Below are 21984 nucleotides of genomic sequence, written 5' to 3'. Positions count from 1 at the left end.
CTGTAGGTGAATTAAACTTTTTTTTTTTTTGTTACATACTGTATGTATGCCCCGCTGGTAAAACAACAATTTTTCGAAGTGTCGTTCAGTTTCGGGGACCGGTCTGACTCGCCCGAACAAAACCTCCCTGAGTAGGTGTGTACTGTACCGTACAGTGTGTGCCTGTGTGTGTGGGAAGGGGCGGGACAGGTGAGTTCAGAAAGCAATATGTAGATGGGAAGGGCAGAGAAACCGGGCTTCAGCGTGGTGTCTCACGCTTAAGGTAGAGTGTAGGACAGAAAGCGGTGGCGTTTGTTTTTAACCTTAATCTTTGGTCTCGCGTTCCGTCACACTTTTTCTCCACGCGCGTCTGTCAACTTTAGCTTCAACTTTTAAAACTCAAAGGAAGGCGCGAGACGGGAACTCGTGTTTGTTTACAAACAGGTCATCTCCCCCGAAAGTTTTTAAAGGACGTTTGGGTCGAAGAACTTGCCTTCAACTTTTTAAAGACGTTTTAGTTGAGCTTGTCGGCTGCGGGTCGTAGTCATGGAGAAAGGCGACTGTTGCACGGCAACAGAGGAGTACCCTCATCCTTTTGTCTTCGAGGTGAAGCTGACCAGAGCGCAGAGGATTAGGGTGAGTTTGCTGATGTTATATTTAAATTGAAACGTTTGCAATTAGTGGCAGCTTTTCATTTCTTTTCAGTCACAAGAGGGAAGAGACGATCAGCTGCCGCCTGAAACTGATAGGCGATGTTGAAAAGTAGCAATAAAAAATAGTTAATTTGCATTAAACAAGACTTGGGTGAAATATTTTTTGCTAATAAGATATGAAATATATTCATGAATAACATTACATTTATTATATGAAGCAATTGGCAAAAAAATTAAATAAAAATACAGGTTTTTAAAAAAATTCTAAATGCCTTTCATTGCATTTTTAGACAAAGCGCCACATTTATGAGGCAATGTGCAGCATTTTTATAGGACTACGTTTCATGTTATTGTCTCACAAATAACATGCCTTTTTCGTTCTGCTACTTAATGAAACATTGTAAAAAAAAAAAAAAGCATTATGAATAATTTTTAAGTAACATTTTTTAAGTCAAGCTTCTGGCTTGACTTGTGAATCCTACATCAGCATCTCACACAGAAACAAAGCGCCTCTTCTACTTCTTACACCCCACAATAGCCAAGTCATAAAGAACTTCATCATAGGCAGGTGTGACTGATAACAAGAGACAGAGTTGCATAACAGTGAGTTTAATATGGCTGGGGCAGGGCAGCATAGCGGAAAGAATGGTTGGTAAAGCCTGACATGTTGAACTCGACAGGATTATCTACATTTTTTCATATTAGGTGGGGTGTGTGTGTGTGTGTGTGTGTGTGTGTGTGTGTGTGTGTGTGTAGAGGTTTTCAAAATCAGTTAGAAAAACTAACTGAATGCCTATTATAAATAATAGGAATTCTATCTTATCTAGTTTCCGAACAATACGTGTTTACTTTATGACTACTAGAATAAATCTTCTAATATTAACGTTTCTTTTATTTCTCTTGCCGACAGGGGCTCATCCTGGGCAGCGTCCTCGTCCCTGTACGTGTCACGCTGGCGGCCTTATTCTTCCTCATCATGTGGCCCATCGCCCGGCTAAGACTGGCCGGCCTTTCGGAAGAAGAGCGCGCCCGGCCCGTCACGGGCTGGCGCCGCTGGCTGTACCACCCCATCATCTTGCTCCTGAGCAGAGCCGTGTTCTTCTCCTTGGGCTTCCTGTGGGTCAAAGTAAAAGGTCGCAGGGCCGACCTGAAGGAGGCGCCGGTCCTGGTGGTGGCGCCCCACAGCGGCTTCCTGGACATGCTGGTTCTGTGTCCGACCCAGCTGGCAACTGTTGTGTCGCGGTACGAGAACACGAAGCTGCCCGTCATAGGAGGTAAAATGGCTGCACTTTCATGACTCCGATATAATCATGAGGTTGGCAGGGTTGGTGATAGATTCAGGATTTGGCTCCTGGCTTTTTTTTTCTTAATGCCCAGCGAAGAACTGGTTCATTATTTACAGCCAGAGTCGTTCTGTCTTCCCGCAAACAATTATTTAATCTATTGTAAAACATATTTGTGTGACAGAAAATCTTTTCTTCTTGGGGGGGGTGTTAGGGTGCTGATGCACCCACAGCCACTGGAAGGCCTTTTCCTTTTCTAGTGCTAAGAATAAAGCCAAAACATACATGTGAATGCCAAACAGTCAATAAATTATGATATGTGTCTTTAATATAGTAAATAATAAAGACGCAGTTGGTGAGTAGAGCAATTACTGGATTCTATAAAATGTGGCTTAAAGCTGAGATGTTGATGTTTGAATATGTAAAATATACACTGCTCAAAAAATAAAGGGAACACTCAAATAACACATCGTAGATCTGAATGAATGAAATATTCTCATTGAATACTTTGTTCTGTACAAAGTTGAATGTGCTGACAACAAAATCACACAAAAATCATCAATGGAAATCAAATTTATTAACCAATGGAGGCCTGGATTTGGAGCCACACACAAAATTAAAGTGAAATGTTCCCTTTATTTTTTTGAGCAGTATATATATTCTCTCTGCTAATAAATCTATAGTTTGGTTTCTGTCAGTTCTAGAAACAAGAGAACAAAGCGAATTTCTCATTATAATGGCCCATAATTTAATTTTACTTAATAGGAGCCATGATTTAAAATTTAACAAACTTTGGCTCCTATATACTTTATGAAATATTTCATCCTATTTGATGATTGCTCTGAATATCGCCATGTTCTACGAACAACTGATGCAATTTATCCAGGGGGAAAAATGTGGAAAAACAGGTGGTTATGTTATTTTTTTCCCAGTCTGTCAGCTTAACATCATGCGCAGACTTGTTGCCATAGCAACCAATATACAACAGCCCTGGGAGCACAGAGCAAAGGTTACGTTCAAGTGCATCAGGAATTAACACTATAAAACCCCCACAAAAACATTTACCACACAAAAATGTACAAACACCAAACACAACATTCTGTCCGTTTCTGAATTTCCATTTTGCGATCATTAGGAAGTGATCGCCTGAACACTAGCGGTGGTTGATTAGTCATCTTTGAATACAACGTGTATCTAAGCCATACACATAAAGAAAAAAAAGGTGCAAGAAATATTGGTGGGGACTGTCCCCTTCATGCCAGAGTTGGTGGGGACGTGTCCACACCAGTCCTTCAGGAAGTTACGCCTATTTGGCTAGTTAAGGGGCTTAATTATTTTATCTCAATCTAATAGGTTGATATCACCTTCGGGTAAAAAAAAAGAAAAAAAAAAAAAGTTTTCAAACAATCTTTAAAATCCTGACCAGCATTTCTGATGTTTGGATGTTAACATGTAGCAGAGCTAATGGAGTCACTCTGGCTTTGAAAGAAAGATTTATAACAGCTGTTAAGAGCTCACTGTGTTTATAAATGGACTCATAAATTGGGTTGATGGATTCAGCTTAAAATGTCAATTGCATGCATTACTATTACTGCATTTACTCCTGTTGGCTACCTAATGGTTGTTGAGATGAACTGCTGAAAATTGTAGTTTTAATTGCTAATTTGGCTGTCTTCTTTTTTTTTTATGTTAAAGTATTTCTGTCGACTTAAGAATGTATATTTTAAGAATTTAAGTCGCAGCTTTTTATGTGCCCATCCCATTGATGAAAGCAGCTCTTTGCTCCGTCTCGACAAAGAGCTGTTGCTGAGATACAGCAGGTTGAACTGTGTCCGAGTTGGCACATTCATCAGTTCATAATTTGTCAAAGCAGGTTTGAAACGGTCATCTAGCAAGCAATATTCTCAAACAGGCTATCTTGGTGTGATTAGGGGTCACAATTTATGAAGGTCTAATTGTTTCAAATGACGATCTGATCCAAAAGAAATGGGGTGAAATTCAAAGTTTTTCAGAAAAATAATGTGAGATTTGAACTTTTTCAATGCTTGTTCATATCTCTAGTTCATAAAAAAACTTGAATAGCCTACAAACCACAAAGCAGATACACAATGCTTTGAAAGTGTTTTATTTTATGGTGTAGAATGGAAGTAAGACACGCTGAAATCACAACACAATTGAACATAATTGCACATAGTCTGGGTACAAAAGAGGTTAACTGACCCAAAACCCAAATTAATGGAAAGACATGAAGGTGAAACCTACTAAATGAGTGCGATTCCCTTCAAATCAAACCGTTGTTTTTTTTTTTTTTAATAATCATGTTTCAGACTTTTGATTTCCATGTGAACTATTGGGGAACGCACATTTTCACAATAAAAAGTTCTCAGTTTTCAAACTGCTGCTCGGTGGCGCTTCAACATCACACATCATTCGACGTCTGTCGACTTTCAGAGAAGGGAAAACGAACGCATACATGAAGGTATGCGCTTTTCAATCAGTAGTCCAATCTGTTTTCCTGGGCAGTTTCCTTTAGCGTATTACTGTTGTCGAAAACAATTGCACGAGTAAATGATGCAACAGGACAGCAATTGCAGTTTCATGATGACTCTGAGGAACAAGATGAGAGTGCCGTTTAGTTTGATTTGAGAGTCTGGATGAAACGGCTGACTCACCCAGGTCAGACCTGACTCTGACGGCCTCAGAGAGGCAGGACTGAGGAGTTGATTCATGTTCTAAAAACTCCGGCTAGCCGGGTTCGCATTTGGAACGTAGAGAACTGAAAATCCTCCCACTAAACTCTCGCAAACCAGAGAACTATTTGGAGACGCACAGTAAAAGGCAGCCAGAAATATGCAAGGAAGTTTAAAGGTAAACAAGTGGCTTCTTCTATCGACATCTGATCTGCTGTGGCGTGCTCTTCCACTTCCTGCTTCATTTCCTTCAGGAGTAACCGCACAGTAAAATTCTAAAGTTTGTTTTATTTCTTTGTTCTGATTTGATGCAGTGTAAAATAATAATAATAATAATAATAATAATGATTTTTGATATGTGTTTCAGCTCTGCTGGAGTTCAACCAGTCTGTGCTCGTGAGCAGGAAAGATCCGGAGTCGAGAAAGATGGCCGTTGCTAAGCTCATCGAGAGGCTGACCTCTAAAGGCTACTGGCCCCAGGTACGAGGTCAGGTGGTCGTCTGCAGGAGAGGCCATGTCTACTTAGAACAAATTATAAGACAAAGGTTTTTCTTTTTTAATTTATTTTTGTACAGTTTTCGATTAACCACTACTGCTGTTTTCTAATCAAATGGACTTTCAAATGGACTTCCATGCTCCAATGAATCGATTGTGAAATTGGTTGATTTTATCAATAATCGATTCATCGCGATTAATCTGATTAATCATTTCAGTCCTAGTCATTTCTTCCTCTGCTGAAAAAACATTTTCAGTCAGAATTATACAGTAACACTTTTGTCATTTAATGTCAATTTTATGTGCAAACTTGAGAACAGAATTAAGACCTGGTAAATGTATAGTTTTAAAATAAATGTGCTTATTGTTGTGAATGTGTTGTTTTTGTCTTACTGCGGACTCTAGTTTTATTATGACCTCATCAAGAATGAAGGCTGGCTTTAGTGTCCACTTTGTGTTTTTTCATAAATGGAAATATTTATGAAAACACAAAATATTTTTCTGTTTTTCCCGTCACTTTCTTTTAAGTGACGGATAAAGGTCTGCTAGCCTTGCTTCAGCTAGCTTAGCAACCGTTGATGGCAACAGATTGAGGAGGCAAAGCATTACTCAGTTTCTTCAGGATTTTCTCTGGCATCTTATTACAAGGACTTTAAATAGTAGGTAATATATGCTGCAAAATTATCACAGATTATAAAACATGGCATGAAAAATCCTAGCTAGATTTATTTTGTGCATTCTGCTGGTTTAATAGAATTATTTTTGATGTTTGGCATCACTTCTTAGCTACCGTTTATTTTATTTTTATTTTTTTTGTGGCTCAAAATAGGTGGAGAATTATTTTAGATTGTTCTTGAAATGCTATTGAGATGCTATCACTTGATTGAATTCATAAAAGAAGCAACTTTTCATTTTCTAGATGCTCATGTTTCCAGAGGGAACCACGACTAATGGCCGAGCGCTCATCAAGTTCAAGCCTGGTAGGTGTCTGCAGCGAGAACAAACAGAAAACGTGATGTCATCCTGAGCAAGACCGTCCTGACTGGTTGAGTAAAACTTGCACGAATCATGCAGGAATTGCTCAATAATCGGAGTGGTTTCATTTTCTTGTTTTGCTACTTGTTGACTTGGTACATTTCCAAGACATTTTTCTTTGTCTCCTGATGTCAGGTGCCTTTGTCGCTGGAGTCCCTGTCCAACCAGTTCTTCTGCGCTACCCAAACAAAGTGGTGAGTGCAATAATTGGGGAGAAGAGTTTCCGTCCCTGATGTAAATAATTCCGTCCCAATTATTTACATCCACATTTACATTTCGGATGTAAATATTTGAATCCTTAAAATTCTTTAATGCATGCATGATGAATTGCAGGTCTCCTAACACTTTCCAGCATTTCCATTCACACCGGACCCTCTTTGGTCCACTTTAATCAAACTCTGGTTTATTTGCCGAGAAAGTCCGGTTCATTTGAGGAGGTGAGAATGCGTAATCAAATTCTGATGCAGACCAAAAAAGCAAACTTCAGTCTGCCTAAAAACCTAGGTCTCGGTTTGGTTTGGTTGACTTGAACTCTGGTTTGGTTCAAATAGATATGTGAACGCCGGACTACTCCAAAATTAGGAAACATATTACAGTGCACGGCATTCTGGGTAAATGTAACTGAAACAAACACAAGAGTCTTTTTGTGAGAAATGTCTCGTGGTGCTTCACCAAAACAAAACAGAAATCCTACAGTCGCTAAAATCTGATGCCGCTTCATTTTTCTTAACATTTCATGAACAAGGAAGTTGCTCTCATGCCTTCTGCAAGAGCTATATGAATAAAATAAGTAATTACTGATTTGACAGGAGCACGCGGCTTTGACACCTGGGTGGTGGGTGTGTCGATGTGGGCGTGACTGTCACCAAGTATGAATGGGAAGGTGACTGTGCGCTGGCTTTGTGTGTGAGGAAGCGGGTGCGAGGCGAGATCATAGTTTCTGTTGACCGTGTTGTGGTGCAGTTTATTGTTGGCACCATTGCATTGTTTGGTCTGGTCAGTCTGCGTCAGTCGGCATCGCAGTCCTTGTAAAGTTTGAACTCTGACAATCAAAATGGAAAGAAACAATAATTGTGACGGAACAAAGAAGTGGCCTGGAGTTGATTGAAACATGGGTTGGACAGATGAATTCCTTGAGTTCACCCAGTGCGGCCCTCATATACCATTAATTTGCTGCACGTTTATCTTCTTCAGAGGTTTTTGTGTTGTTTCTTAAACAGTTCTTGGCACAGCACCACCACAGGTGAATGGTGAGAGGGAGATCAGGTATTTCAAAGTGTTGGGCTCGTTTGACATACTGAAGTGTGAAAGCTTAATGGATCAGCTGAAAATTTAACAAATGTTGCAAGTTTTGATCCCTAATATAGGTGTGAAAAGTCCACAGGAACTGATTAGCTTCAACCACAGGAATACAAATGTTTGTGTTCCAAAAAATGCTGAGAGTTAATGTACTGGACACCAAGATGTCATAAAAGGCCTGCACTGGTCATGCAAATGACCCAGTGCTGAACCATGAGTCTAGACATGATTTTAGAGAGCTGTAGAAATGGAACAGCAGCAAGTGAAGTTAGCTGCATTTAACAACAATGTGTGCCTCTGCTCTATTTTTACTGTTCTTACTGTTTTTGGTATTGCATCATACCAAAAACATGTATGAACTTGCATTCGCACAAGTGTACAATAAAAGCTTTGTGCTGTTTGACAGTTGGCATTTTTGACTGTTTGGAGTCATGTTCGAAAGATGAATGCAAACACTGTTTGGTTCAGTGTTTGCATACTGCAAATATCACTGTGTTTAACATGGGGAAATGGGAGGCATACAAAACCCCCCTCTGAGATAAAACCATTTTTGTCCCGCTTGCACTGTTTGATCTGTGTTTTTATGGCTCTTCCTCAGGACACCGTTCGATGGACATATAAAGGGGCGTCATGGTGAGTTCCTTAAGCTAGCTTATTTTTGTTTCTTCTCAGGCTTGTGTTGCATTGTATTAAGCTTGTATGGATTTGATTAAAAGGAGGTAGAAATGCAAGTGCGTTGGTATAAATGTGCATTAAATTGGTCTAATTAGTGACAAACGTATAATGTCAGATCATTTAATCAGCTAAATCACAGGTTATGCTTTGTATTGCTTTAGTTAAGTAAGATTATAGTTGGTAATACTGTTTTGATCAATTGTATTGTTGATTATTCTATTCCCATCTATCAAATAATGTAAAATGCAGCGATAAACCACAATCTGATGTTGTTCATACTCTGACCACTTGATGGCAGCAAAGTTCATCAATATGAACATTTATAGATGCATTTGTACTACATTTGTCAACGGGGATAAAGATTGAAAGCAGTTCCAGGTGATGGGAGGTCCATAGCTAATAGCGTAGTTTAGCGTAACATCGTACTTTAGCATGAATCCATATTCAGGTTAGCTTTCCGGTCCATAGCTGGACCTGAAAGCTAACGGGTAAGTTTGTGAGGGATCGAGACCAAAGTGTTCTGCCATATGTAGTCTCAAAGGGTCTCATTAGTTTGTGCAAATGCTATTTGGTAAAACTTTAAGCACCACTCAAATTTAAATTGAGTTTTGTTTGCAGTAAAACAGGTGGCAACTTACAGGAAACACAAGTTGGAGGTGGTGTGCCACCAATAAGTTTCCCATATGAAACGCATATGAAAACTGGACGACAAAGTATCGCCTGTCGAAAGAATAAAGCAAACAATGCCAGAGCAGTGTATGAGTGCGGTTTTGCTTTGCTTGCTATAAACGTTTTAAATATTACAGTATTGGTTTGCATTTGACACGGATAATTTGTGACTCACAGCCTCCAATTCAGCTTCTATGCAAGTTTGCATCCACTGTATAAAGGCCATAAAGTGGCATTTGCATAAATTGTGAGGACATTATTAAGATTTGACTTTGAAACTGCAGCTCGCTGCTGTTGCCTTGGCTGCTCCCAGGCTAGCTATTAGCTTCAGCCTTTTGGACCAACTCATTTGAATTTACACCTAATTAAGAGTATTATTAACAGAACCTCAATTGAAACAAACAATAACACAAAAGTTCTGCTAATACTTGAAGGTCATTGTTCCATTAAAATGTTCCTTTAGAAACTGATCAGTCTGAGAGGCAAAAATGAGAAAAAAATGTTTTGGTTGCTTTATGTACAAGTGTATTCAAGTATGGAAGAAACTATGAGGAAAACATTTTTGACATCTTGTTGGAAATGTTTACATTATTCAAGATGTGACAGGTAAATCTCAAGAAGTTGCATTAGACTTCATGTTTTCAGTACTAAGGATTATGTTTTGATGAGTGAAGCACATTCAATCTGTTAGTATTTATTTAAATAATTTTCTTAAGCTTCCACAACTTGTTTAAATTAATTTCTTGCTTTGCAATAACACTAATTTTTATGTTTGATAATTCAGTCTCACTGGTTCAACCCCAAGTATTTAAGCAAGTCTATAACTGGGAAAAGAAGTTGGTGTCTGATTTAAACTGGCTCTCTCAAGTTTTCTTCTTGAGTTTCCTGTCATAATTAGCACACTATGCATTCTCACAAGTGTGTATCATTTTCTCTTTATTTTTTAGGACCGATTCAGTGTGGCACACTGCTTCACAGTTTTATACAAACATGACTGTTGAGGTAAGAATCGTATATCCCCCCTCCCCACCCTATTTCCTTACAATAAAGTCATAAATATGTGTACTCAGGGTGTGTTCTCTGTTGGCTGCACTAAGAGGTGCAGCAGATATGAAGCTGTATTTACCCATATCGGCCACTTTTTTTTAAAAATTTTTAATTTTTAATTTTTAACTTCTCAAGAAAAGGTTTTAAAAAAACTTAATCTGCGAATAAATGACATGCTTTGTTGTCCTGCAGTACCTGCCTGTTTATAACCCGTCTGAGGAGGAGAAGAAGAACCCCAGCCTGTACGCTGACAACGTCCAGAAACTCATGGCCAAGTAAGGAGACGACCACGCCTGTCGCAATAAGCAACTACTCAACTAATCGCATGAGAATTTAAAATGAGTTTGATCATTTCAGAATATTTTTTGAAGGGCAATTTTGTTTACAGAGAAATCTTAATCAGTTGTATTTATGATCGTGTTTTATTTTAGATTTTATTTCACAGATATATTAAAATTTGGGCCGATATTGATATCCAAATATTGGCCAATAACCAGTATTTTTTTATATATATATATATGCTTCTACTATTTTGACACCTTTGGGGGGAAAAACCCCCAACAAGAAACAAAAGGCATCAAGATGGAAATAAATGTTGGTTGTTCATATTGACTCAGTCGATACCGATATGTTAGAAAATGACCAATATCCGCCGATACTGATGTTGGTGCTGATATATTGTGTATCTCTAATTTGGGGTATTTAAAATATCTTCCAGTTCCAGTGTTAAGTGTTCTTCACAAAATTAAAGTTTCTCTGTCTTTGCGAAGGTGAACTAGCATCATCATGTCATTATCAATGGCCATTATCAATATGTGACTTGAAAATGGTATCAAAACCACAATATTATCGCAGTTATTCCTGGGACAATTTATCATCCAGCAAAATATGTTATCAAGACAGACAAGCCTAGGCACAGAAAGCTCATGTAGGGATTTTTATTTTCAAACCGTCTAGCCAGACTCTAGGCACAGTCGACCATATTAATAACACAGTAAACATAACACATGTTTATGTGTTATGTGTCTGCCTCAATGGCAGCTCCCGTCAATGGCAACAGGAGCTGCCATTGACGCTCCCGTTTTTCCCGTTCCTCAAACGGGAAAAACTGGTTTATTATATCACTTGACTTTGAGAAACGCTTGCAGATTTCTGCCACCAGAGGTAGCAGCTGAGCCATATTTATGCGTTAAATTGTTTTTGATTAGTAGTAAAGATACGCTTTAGTTTCTGACTAAGACGCCCACGACCTGACCCGTTTCCTAACGGTTCTTCACTGCTCCACAGGGCGTTAGGAGTCCCAGCCACAGACCATGTGATGGAGGGCAGGGTCCCTGTGAGCAAACTGGGGGGCCTGTCTCTACCGCTGGAACCTCCTGGCAGGGTAACGTTGTCTCTTCTGCGTAAAAATGGGTAAGAACTCTTTTTTTTTTTTAATCTCTAGACCAAAGCTGTTTGGTGTTATTTAAACTAACCATTGTCTTCCTTTTTGCATCTTTCGGTCTCTTAGACTGGAAGCCCATGAAATCAAAGCGGCTCTGACCAAAATGATTGACAGGTGTCGGTCTGGAGCTCAGGGGTCAAAGGCCAGTGCAGATGAGCTCACCTCTATTCTCTCCCTCAAGGATAAACAAACGGCTGTCTCCATCTGTGGCTTATATTCAAAGGTAAAGTCAGTTCTTTGGGTCTGAATGAAGCAAAAAAAAAAATGTTTCTTTTGTTCCGCATACTCTGTGTTTTTAATATTGTGATGTTGGATGTTACAGACCACCTTCATAAGAATGGCTCAAGCTGACAATTATTCAGATTAATCAATTATTCTGATGATGAATTGATTAATCTGATTAAAAAAATGGCACATTCTACAGATTTTTCATTTAACTTTTTAAGATTTTTTTTTTTACATATTAGAAATACTTTAAAAATGCAAATAAACAAATCACTTACTTTTCAAATGAGAACATTTTATTGCCTAAAGTACAATAATGTATTACTTTTATGAATTTGAATCGGCCACTTGAGTTTTGGGTGAAACACGTTGACAGAGTGTTTTATCTTGAATGCAAAATGTATCTCTTTTCTGTACAGTTTTGGCTTAATCACTGCTCTGAATGTTGTTTTTTTTTTTTTTTTAAGAAATGGCCTTCGTGTGTGTGTGTGTGTGTGTGTGTGTGTGTGTGTACGCGTACGCGTGTGTGTGTCATGATTAATCTGATTAATAGTTTCAGCCCTTACCAAAAGTTTAAAAAAATTTTGAAACATCTCTTAATGAAGCTTTTAGCCTTTCCTTTAAACAACCATAAAAAACAATCGTGGCCCGTAAAATGTGGTAAAGTAAAAAGTTTGCTCTGTTTTTATGCAGCAATCTATGAATATGTTTTTAATTTCAGTTAAAAAAAAAGGAAATCTTAAAAATAGACTTTCAGGTGAAATAATTGGTCACATGTGTGAGCTCTTTCTTTGCGTTCCTCATCAGGATGAAACGGTGGACCTCAGACAGCTTTACTTCAGCGTCTCGGCTCTTAGCGACTTCACAAACTTCAAGGCCCTGCTTCACTCTGCTTTTACAGTAAGTGTCTTGCATGTTTGACAGAAGTTATTGGTCTTAGATTTGAACGTACGTTTCTAGAAACGTACATTTCTAGAAATGTACGCTATGATCAGGATGTCCCAAATCCTTAAAAAGTCTGAAATTCATAGATATAAAATTAAGGCCTTAAAATACACCACAGTATACACCTAGCTCATACAAGGCTAGGTGTATACCGTGGAGAAAAAAAACAAACTTGAGCTTGGCACTATGGCAGCTACGGCTGTAGAGAACCACATGCAGTGTGAAAAGCACAAAACTACAGCCGAGAGCCACAAACAGACCTCACGAAGTTCTCAGTTGTTGCTATTCTTGTTGTTTAAATCTTGATTGGACTTAAATATTAGTGAAGGTGTCATTTAAAAAAGTCTTAAATCTGACTGCAGACACCCTGTTAATGCTCTCCTTTGTTCTCCTACCTTCCAGCTGTTTGACCAGGAGTCGAAAGGCAGCCTAAGTGGGGAGGAGCTCTCAGACCTCATGGGGGCGCTGCTTGGCATCCCACAGCACAACACCAGTGACCTGTATACCGAGGCCTCCAGTCAGGGGACGCTTACTGAAGGTGCGCATTCACAATGTTTTTTTTTTCTTTTCTTTTCTTTGTCGATCAAACACGATGCTTTATGTCGGGCTAAAACCAAAATGTCTAAATGTTTGACAGAAAACCTGCTGCGAGTGCTGACGACCCATCCGACCTATCAGAAAGTGGTGAACGACTACCTGCAGGCCGAGGAGGAGGGGCCACAGCCGTCGCCCGCTGCTGCAGCAGCCAATGGGAAGGCTGTGAACAGCAACGGCGTGACGCACGGCGCCAACGGGTTCCTACAACACAAGAAGCTTGAATGAGCTTTTAGTTACTGGTGGTTCTCATCTGACCGTTTTCCCCCCCCCGATCACGTCGGGACCAAACAAACCCAAAGAGTTCTATTTTTATATGTTTTATGATATTTTTAGTCGAGCATCAATTGCACAAACGTGGAGAAACGCCCAAAGAGCAGGGGGAGCTTTCCTCCGAAGTGGCTCTGAGGGTTCGTATGTTTACTGGTGTCTTTTTTATATATATCTTTCAATAAGTACTTGTGTGTCATTGGAGGTTAATTTTACTAAAAGCAAAAAATAATTTATAAAAATAAAGGTGACTTCTGGACAGTGATGTGTGTGCCAAAATAACTAAACACTGTAAATTTATTGTGATTCTTAAAGCTTGTGTTTTTGTTTTGTATGTGTTTATTTCAGAAATAAACTGATGTGTTTTAAGCTTGCTTTTTGGGGGTTTATTTGTCACTCTATATGAAGCCAGGTTGCTCTTAAAGTCCCTCTTTCCCTTTTTATCCTGATTTTGGGCCCTCTCTGCTCAGAGTCCCGACTGGAGCAGAGTATTTCCGGAGTCTCGTCGGCGCCCCCTTTCCTCTTTTCCGAGGTATTGCTTCTCTGCTTGTGCTTCTTCACTGTACCTGTGGGCTCTTCTTCTTCCTCTTCCTCATATGCTTCTTTGAACGCTTCAGGCTTTATTTTTAACCCATTTGCTCTCCTTTGTGAAATTTTCTGATTTTTTGTTTTGCCCCTTAGGAATCGCTGCTTCTTCTGCACTTCACTAAATGCTGGATACGGAAAACCGTCTGACTCCGGACCTCCTTCAGCTGTTTTCACAGAAGGGAGCGTCTTCATCCTTTTGGAGGTACATTTTGGCTTGTATTTGGCCTTTTGACTGCATTTGCCAACCGTTGTGTTGCTTTTGGACTTAACAGGCAGTTTGGGTGGAAAGTAGGCTTTGTAAACCTCTGCCTTTGTTTTTCTGGACGCTTTAGCAGGTTGAGTTATTTTGCGCTTCGTCTCTCTTGCTCTTCCACCTTTCATCAGGCTCCGGGGCCGCAGAGGTTCGCCTGAATCTTTGTACTCGTTCACCCCCGCTGCTTTCCTTGACGAGGAGCGTTTGGTTGTCTTTGGCGCCGGCTTCAATCTGTCTGTCTTTTTGCTTTGAGGTTTTTGTCTCGCAACCTTCTCTCTTTGTTCTTCTTTTATGCTAGATAACCATTTGCTACTCATCTCCATCCTTCTGAAGAAATCCAGAGGTTTTCCTTTTGGCACTCTAGACTCCTGCCACTTGTCCATGAACTTTCGGTGTTCCTGATTTTTATTGGTTGGTTTCCTATCTCTAGCTCTGAAAGGGTAACCGTCTCCGTCCAGTTCGTTGGTGTGGTCCTTCGCCCTCTGAGTCCATCTGATGTCCGTGCCGAAATTCGATTTGTTGTCATTAAGAATGCCTTTTTTTCTTGCCGTTTCTCGACTTTGTGTCTCTGTTTTTAGAAAACGTTTCTTCGAATATCTTTGACTACGTCTCTTCCTGCAGTCATCGTTGACTTCTCTCGAATTCTTACTGGTCAAATCTTCAAAATGGCTGCCCAGAGGAAAGGACGTGTTCGGGTACATTAGTTTTTCTTCTACGGGTGTCAGCTGGATTGCAGAGAAGCCACACAGGTTCTTCTTCGGTTTGTCTTCAGCTAACAAATCTAGCTTGTTTTGGTAATATTTTCTCTCGCATTCTGTGATTGGAGCGTCTGACAGCAGGTACTGGATTATTCTTTCAATTTCAGATGGCGGTGGAGGCGTCTTCTCTGCACTTTTCTCATTTAAAGGTGGGTCTACGCTCTCCTCCATAAGCGACTGTTGGTCAAACAGGAACATAAAGAGACTTGTCAATTACAGCAGCATAAAGTAACAATGTAGTCAAAGTCCGACCAGTCTGTCCTTTGAAGGTATGTCTGATTTGCCCTGGCTTTGTATAGTTCATGTACATTAGGATCAGTAGTATGAAGACATCAACTTCCCTTTGCTGTGACACAACTGCATTTTTTTATTTTTATTTTTTTATTTTTTAAATAATAGAAACCCACTGTCTTGGGTTGAAAACTCAGTACTCCAGTCTTTCAGTGACTTCAAGTGGTCAAACAGTTACCAGCTAGTTTTTCAATTTTTATCAGTCCAACTGCTTTTGCCAGCTATTTAAAACATTTTTCTGAGGTTAATGTTATATTTGGGTCACTAAACCTAAAATTTTAGTAGGTATTACTTGAGTAAATTTTATAGTGGGTTCTGACAGGCTCTTGCTGCAGACTTTTTCAAAATGTTCTCAAAAATATAAAACCCATGGCAACTTGGCATGGCCCGAGTTTGAACTTTCTTCAAAATGTCTCTGGAGTTTAGACGTAGAATTGCATTCTGAACTCCATGTCTTGGGTCAGATGTTTTCGGAATAAACAGCAGGAACTTTGACCCGTTCTTCCAGACAAGAACAGATGAAACTGGGTCGAATTTAAAGGTTGATTTGCTTACAAACACATTTTCAGCTCTGCCCACAAGTTTCCTATCGTACTAATGTCAGGGCTTTGTGAAAGTCACTCCCAAACTCCGGATTTATCGTCCTTGAGCCACTTTGTAGCAAATATGGGGTTAGAAGACTCTTGTGTCCAAGCACAGATGGAGGGAAATGTTATTTTTAAATGTTCCTTTCTACTTATTCTTTTTTGTAGCAATAAATCAATAGCTTTAATGTCTGCTTATCATCTTTTACCTGCAGGTCTTCCAGTGTGAAGTCAAAGGTGTTCAGGTCTGAAGGAAAGAGGCAGTTCATGTCATCCATGTCCAACTGATGATAAAAAAAAAAAAGACCGACATGTCAGTTTTCAACAGAACAAGTAAAATGTCTTTGTTTTTTTGTCAAAATTAATTTCAGATAATTGAACAAATTCTTATATTAGACAAAGATAATCACACAAAATCTACAAAATACAAAATCTAAATGAATGCTTCATTTTATTAAGCGGAAAAAAGTTCTCCAACTTTTTCCACATTCCCTATGTGGAGAAAGTAGCTCTCCTTTTCTTAAACTGTGATTAACAACTTAAAGTAAAGTAAACAAAGTGCCATAATAGAACCTGCTTGACTGCATAAAGTAGGCTCAAAGTTCTCCAAAATTAACACATTATGCCGCCACAAAACACTTTAAATAAGCAAACAAACAAAAAAAAAACCTTATTGAATCAGTACCCTGGTCACTTTGATTTAAAAACAAAAAAAAATTCAATAAATGCATCAAAGAAATCTTTGATCCCAAAAATTCTGGTTTATGTGTTATAATAACTTACATTTCTGACCAAGTTTGTGTCATTGCCCAGATCATCCTGGTGATCCATGAAGGAGCCGATTTCTGTCGCTGGAGTCTCATTTTCTTCACTCTGTGTGGAAAAATTTACTTAGTTTTAAAGCGCCAATGAATACGATCGTTTCAACATGGGGATTTATATATATATATATATATTTTTTTGCATTTCAGAGTTGAGTGTTTTTCTCCGTGTGGTTTCCTTTAGAACCCAGAGACCTTGAGACCGAAGGCGTTGGGGACGTCCTTGCTGTCCTCCCAGGTCCTTTCCATTTGCAGCCGATCCTGAAAAGCAGCCACAGGCTTTGAGGAAACTCGGCTGCCTTGTTCCTTGGTCATGTCGGGCGGGAAAACTTTGTGTTCTTCTGTGAGGAAGAGAGAACAGCGAGAATCGAGGGGCGGTTCTGGCGTGAATGGTCTTCTGGTTCGGGTTCTGCTCTCCATCCCCAGAACCAGAACCAAACACGGAGAAGCAGCATTCTGCTTTTATGCTCCTCTAATCTGGAACGAACTTCTAGAAAACTAGAAAACTGCTGAAACACTGAGCTCCTTTAAAAACCAGCTGTGTTTGATTGTAACCTCTGGAACATTGATCAGCATATCTGGTGTGTGTTGATGATTTTGATGATGGCGCTTGACAAAATGTAATGTTTATTGCTTGTTTCATAACTGGTTGATGTTTTTACGGTTTAAAGAACTTTGTTGTGCGTTACAAATAAACTCACTTGATTTTATACCTGGCCTCTTTCAAAACAACTTCTAATCACTTACTTTTTTCCTTCCTCCTACCCTCCGACGTCTGAGGACCATTCAGCGCCATGTTGTCTTTTCTGCTATAAACCCTGTGGACCAGATTTAGCACACTAAGAAGCCAACCATAAACCCTGTGTGATTAGCATTATGTATCTTCCTTACAGAACGGGTCTGTAGGTCTGGTAGAACGCCTCCAATGGGAGGCCCATGCACCAGCTGGGATAACCTTCAGGTGTGAAGAACATTTGGGGAGGAGGTAAACACGCGCCGTGACAGAACTCCGGCATGTTGATCACCATGCAGGGGCCCGAACCGAAGCTGAACGGAGGCGGGGGAGGCAGGTAACCCGTGTTCACCATGCAGGAGTTTCCGGGAGCCCTGGGTTCAAAGTGCATCGGCGGCAAACCGCCACAAACCATGGTACCGGGAGATGGGAAACCTTGACAGTTCCAAGGTCTGGGACAAACGGCAGGAGGAAAATCTCTGGTGGGTGGGTTCAACATGGGGGCCTGGAAGGGGCTCATGAGGCCGGGGAAGTGACTGTGCGCCACTGGTCGGTTGCTTTGAACGTAATCGATGGTCCCCCTGAGCATCTCTGCAGCCGGCGGTGAGCATGGTGTGGCGGCGGTATCGACGTTCAGCTTGTGGACCTCATAAGAGCAGATCAACTGCTCCTTGAAGATCGAATGGTCCATTTGAGGAGCCGGCTCAAACCGAGAGGGGATGTTTTCCACCTTGTGGAGAAGATCTGTGCCTGCAGCGACCAGAGAGGAGTTCTGAGGAAAGGCCAGGGTTGGGGTCGGAGTCGGAGTCGGGGTCAAGGCCGTGGCCAATGCTCTGGGCAGGGAGCATTGACTTTCCTCTTCCAGGATGGAATCCGGTGGGACGGTTGACACTGGCTCCATTGCTTAGCTGATTCTGAAACGGGGAAGCTAAAGTTCAACTTTTGGTGCAAAAATAAGAATTTAAAGGGGCAGTATTATGTGAGCCATTTCATGACACAATGAAGTAACTATGTTACCTTCAGTTGTTATAAAAATGCTGCATTTATTAAATATGACTTTTATGTAAAGCCTTAAAATTGGGCCTCTGTCTCTTTAAGAAGCTCCTGCTCTTACTGGAACAACGCCTTCAGGAAGTCATCGCAACATGGGTCCTATATTAACTCTTTAACTATGTTTTTACCAGCTGCTGGCACACCTGGCACAGTTGCACCGGGTGTTCGCTAATTCCTTCTGGCTAGTCTGAAGGAGCTTAGGAGTGGGAAGGGGTGCTCTGTAACGTGGAAGCTCGGCTTGAAAACTGCAGCTTTGAGGACGAGCTGCGTCTCAAATGCGCCGCTAGGTCTCAACTAGGTGTTTAACGCAGCTGAACGGTTGCCACGGGAGATTAACAGATTTCTCAAGCATGTGTGAAAGAATCAAAGCAACCCTGCAGCCATGTTTTTTGATTTGGGAATGATAACATGGATGTAAACATTTTTTAAAAAGTCAATTTCATAATACTGCCCCTTTAATAAAATAATTCTGTGAGGCCGTTTCATTATACTATACCTTCCAGTGTGTTGTGGGGACTTTTGGGCTCTTCTCTGGCAACATACACTGACATTTGAAGGTAGGAAAACAAAGACTGTGAGTTTAGAAGAGAAACCACCGGAAGACTTTTCAGTGTTGAAACGTGGATATAAAAATGTACACTATCCAGGTAAAGATATGATGGTTCTGTTCTGGATGGGATGTAAGGACAATCTCCTTATTCCTCAGGAAAAAGTGTGAGAAGATCACACAAGATATTTTTGGCACAAAAACATTGGACGTCCCTAATGCAGCACCATAGCCACAGTGAGGCAGAGTGGTGTCAGCTTTATGCTATAGGGATTTAATTCTTTAGATAGAATTGGTGCTTTTGTGAAAAGTGTAGCAAATGTAATAAAAAAAAAAAAAAAAAAAAAAGGCTCAAAATCTGTGTAGTGAAGCTGAAGAAATTGTAAGTTTCATAATGTTCTAGTCAAAGTCCAAAACACATAGTCTAACAGAAAACATGTAGGGTCACTTGAAAAAGGCTATACAGAAAATGTGTTCTTGCAATATGAATAAGGCTGAGAACTTTTGGAAATGCCTGCATGCTGACAGGCAAAATGATCAGAATCAAAAGTTTCTATGACAAGAATTAGTTTAAAGGTGTGCAAATTTATGCTAATGGGTAATGGGACCTTTGTCCATTTCTTTTGAGCAAATTACTTTTTCTATGGTAGATGGCAAATTAAATGAAGTTTGTACACATTTTAAATCATCTGAAATTTCACTTCTCCATATGTTCAAATTAATACTTCCCTTCTATGCAGACAGCTAGCAGGCAAATCACGCCAACTGTAGTTGATGAATCGGTTTTCATGGGCTTACCTTTTTTTTGGGGGGGGATTCTTTGTCTTCAGCTAAAGCTGGATTCAAAACTGGACTCATTATTCATTCATTTAAATTCAAATACAAACAGTTGAGGCTTGTTTTCGCTCAGAAGCATTCCATTGACTGTTTCTCATGAATTAAAGTGGAGGAATATTTATATTTGAAAAGAGAACCATATATACATTTTTTTCCTTTTTCCCTCATTTTGTTTATGTCTTATGTGTTTAATAATTTAGTTGTGACAAAACAAATTTAATTTTGTCTCAAATTTAATAATTAAATTATTCCAACTATCTATGTGTTTTCAAGTAAAGTTACCGAACATTGAACGCGATTGCGCAATGGTCACCCGCGTTACTGCTGTACAACATTTCCCAGGATGCTCTGCGGTCGCAGCCGGATATCCACCTTTTCTGCGCAGGGTGGAAGAAATCGTCGCTGCACGTGGGATTCAGACATAGCAACAACGCTTTTACCGAAAACCTTTGGACTTTCCAGACTTGAACAGTCTATTTGACTTCATTTGAACGTGTAAAACCCAAAGGCACAGTGTCGTCGTGATGTTTCTGCAATATTATCTAAATGAGAACGGAGACCGAGTCTACACTCTGAAGGTAAGCCTAGCTTCGTGTTTACGTCGCTAACATTAACATTTTAACACTTTGGCAGCATTTTATTCTCATTAAGTTTCACTTCCGCTTTTAAATGTTACATACTACGGTTTTAGATTCGTAAAAGTAAATAGTTTGTGACATATGGTGCACTTCGTGAGATAAAGAAATTAGGCAAACAGCTCGAGTAGCCACGTTAGCTTTTAGTGCTAATTCTGTACGTGTTGTTTACTTGTGCTTTATTGGGCTTTGTCGTATTGCACGCAGCAGCAAAACAATTAAGTCAAGCCAAAAAAAATAATGATTTCTTACCATATAGATGTTACTTTGTACTGTGTTTTTAGAATACTTTGCAAAAAAATATATTGTTTATTTAAATTGGCTACGAGTGGGAGTCATACTGTTTTTTGTTTTGTTTTGTTTTTTTTAATGGAAAACTTGGACTTTTAGCAGACTTTGTATTGTTTTCTAAATCTCATACATTGTATCTCTAAAAAGTATATGTTTTTCTCCCACCAGACCATATGCTGTAATACTTTTCCTTGTTATCCACCAACAGAAGGCGACACCCGAAGGGCAGCCCACCAGCCCAGCCCACCCGGCTCGCTTCTCTCCAGACGACAAGTTCTCCCGGCACCGGGTGCTGGTGAAGAAACGCTTTGGGATCCTCCTCACGCAGCAGGCCAGGCCCATTCTGTGATGGAAGTGATGCTGGGCCTGCAACAAAGAAGACAAACTCCTGGGTTGGATTCAGAAAGACTTGACTATGAGCTGGATCAGCTACAACTTGGATTATTTTGGTTTTTACTTATAATTGTATAAACTCAATAAAATTTGCTAATGCTTTTTACTTAGTTGTGTTTTGCGTTTGGAATGCAATCCAGCCTTAGAAATGAGGAAATCTTCTTGTGGGAATAAAAATAAGTTGAGGGTTTTAAAAGTAATTAATATTTCAAAGTTCTTTGTCTTTTGCCATGGAAAACTTGTCAAAATTACATATTCTTTTCTTGAATGAGTAAAAAGCAATCCAAAAGAAATGTACAAAGTTTTTGTAGCTACTTGAGACATTAACTCAAGCAAAGCTCTAAGGCTGAAATGTAAAGATTAATTGTATTATTCAATAATATCAGGATTTAGAAGAATAAGGGTTACTGGGATGGAGAAAGTTTTGGGGCCTCTTCTCCATTCCCCACTGCCCCCCAAAAAATATTTTACTCATAGCTAGGTCTACATTGGTAGGTACAAATTGATGAATGACATGTTTAGAACAGCTGACACAACTGTCACTAAAACATAATTTTTAAGTATTTGTATTTTAAATGAATAAAAATCCAACATTTAAATAAAATGCTATGTGTGACATGAGGCCTTGACTTTAAGATGAGGTGTAGTGTTTGTAAACATGAATATTGTTTACATACATTCAACAACAACAAAAAAATCCTTCTCCCCGCCCAAAAATTTGGGGCCCTGGGCTACTTTCAGGCTGGCGCAGGCCCTACCAACAACAACAAAGCATTTAGAGCTTCACTTTCACCAGCTGCAAATTCGAATCAAACATCCACAAAAAACAAGAGAAATGCCTCACAACACAAAGTAAAGAAAGAAAGTAGAATGATGGATGGATAATGAAATCGATAA

General features: G+C 39.7%; 3 protein-coding genes across 3 annotated transcripts; 2 read left to right on the top strand and 1 right to left on the bottom strand.

Annotated features, from left to right (window-relative positions):
• Nucleotides 1-277: 277 nt before the first annotated feature.
• Nucleotides 278-13666, top strand: lpcat4 (lysophosphatidylcholine acyltransferase 4). Its single transcript, XM_007561700.2, has 13 exons — nucleotides 278-615; nucleotides 1543-1906; nucleotides 4973-5085; nucleotides 6020-6080; nucleotides 6271-6329; nucleotides 8033-8067; nucleotides 9726-9780; nucleotides 10018-10100; nucleotides 11113-11238; nucleotides 11336-11492; nucleotides 12302-12394; nucleotides 12842-12977; nucleotides 13077-13666. Exons 1-13 carry the CDS (start codon nucleotides 526-528, stop codon nucleotides 13259-13261), a joined length of 1557 nt encoding a protein of 518 aa, XP_007561762.1. The 5' UTR covers nucleotides 278-525; the 3' UTR covers nucleotides 13262-13666.
• Nucleotides 13667-13674: 8 nt separating this feature from the next.
• Nucleotides 13675-19762, bottom strand: LOC107837279 (uncharacterized). Its single transcript, XM_016676203.1, has 8 exons — nucleotides 19733-19762; nucleotides 18881-18930; nucleotides 17490-18245; nucleotides 17346-17416; nucleotides 16794-16939; nucleotides 16570-16650; nucleotides 15987-16061; nucleotides 13675-15079 (listed from the first exon to the last, which is right to left on the bottom strand). The coding sequence occupies exons 3-8, from the start codon at nucleotides 18230-18232 to the stop codon at nucleotides 13697-13699; spliced, it is 2499 nt and encodes an 832-aa protein (XP_016531689.1). The 5' UTR covers nucleotides 18233-18245; nucleotides 18881-18930; nucleotides 19733-19762; the 3' UTR covers nucleotides 13675-13696.
• A 308-nt stretch (nucleotides 19763-20070) lies between these two features.
• On the top strand, nucleotides 20071-21193 carry nop10 (NOP10 ribonucleoprotein homolog (yeast)). The gene is made up of 2 exons (XM_007561694.2): nucleotides 20071-20346; nucleotides 20903-21193. Exons 1-2 carry the CDS (start codon nucleotides 20293-20295, stop codon nucleotides 21041-21043), a joined length of 195 nt encoding a protein of 64 aa, XP_007561756.1. The 5' UTR covers nucleotides 20071-20292; the 3' UTR covers nucleotides 21044-21193.
• Nucleotides 21194-21984: the final 791 nt, after the last annotated feature.

This window comes from Poecilia formosa, unplaced genomic scaffold (genome assembly GCF_000485575.1).
Source record: "Poecilia formosa unplaced genomic scaffold, Poecilia_formosa-5.1.2 Scaffold130, whole genome shotgun sequence".
In the NCBI taxonomy this organism is placed as follows: Eukaryota; Metazoa; Chordata; class Actinopteri; order Cyprinodontiformes; family Poeciliidae; genus Poecilia; species Poecilia formosa.
This window is presented reverse-complemented; position numbering and strand designations above follow the sequence as displayed.

Coding starts and splice junctions, on each gene's coding strand:
- lpcat4 (XM_007561700.2), top strand. CDS start 526: ATGGAGAAAGGCGACTGTTGCACGGCAACAGAGGAGTACCCTCATCCT. Junction 6,330..8,032: donor TGCGCTACCCAAACAAAGTG/GTGAGTGCAATA, acceptor GCTCTTCCTCAG/GACACCGTTCGATGGACATA. Junction 10,101..11,112: donor GTCCAGAAACTCATGGCCAA/GTAAGGAGACGA, acceptor ACTGCTCCACAG/GGCGTTAGGAGTCCCAGCCA.
- nop10 (XM_007561694.2), top strand. CDS start 20,293: ATGTTTCTGCAATATTATCTAAATGAGAACGGAGACCGAGTCTACACT. Junction 20,347..20,902: donor ACCGAGTCTACACTCTGAAG/GTAAGCCTAGCT, acceptor ATCCACCAACAG/AAGGCGACACCCGAAGGGCA.
- LOC107837279 (XM_016676203.1), bottom strand. CDS start 18,232: ATGGAGCCAGTGTCAACCGTCCCACCGGATTCCATCCTGGAAGAGGAA. Junction 17,417..17,489: donor CAGACCTACAGACCCGTTCT/GTAAGGAAGATA, acceptor TCTGGTCCACAG/GGTTTATAGCAGAAAAGACA. Junction 15,080..15,986: donor TCACACTGGAAGACCTGCAG/GTAAAAGATGAT, acceptor TTTGACCAACAG/TCGCTTATGGAGGAGAGCGT.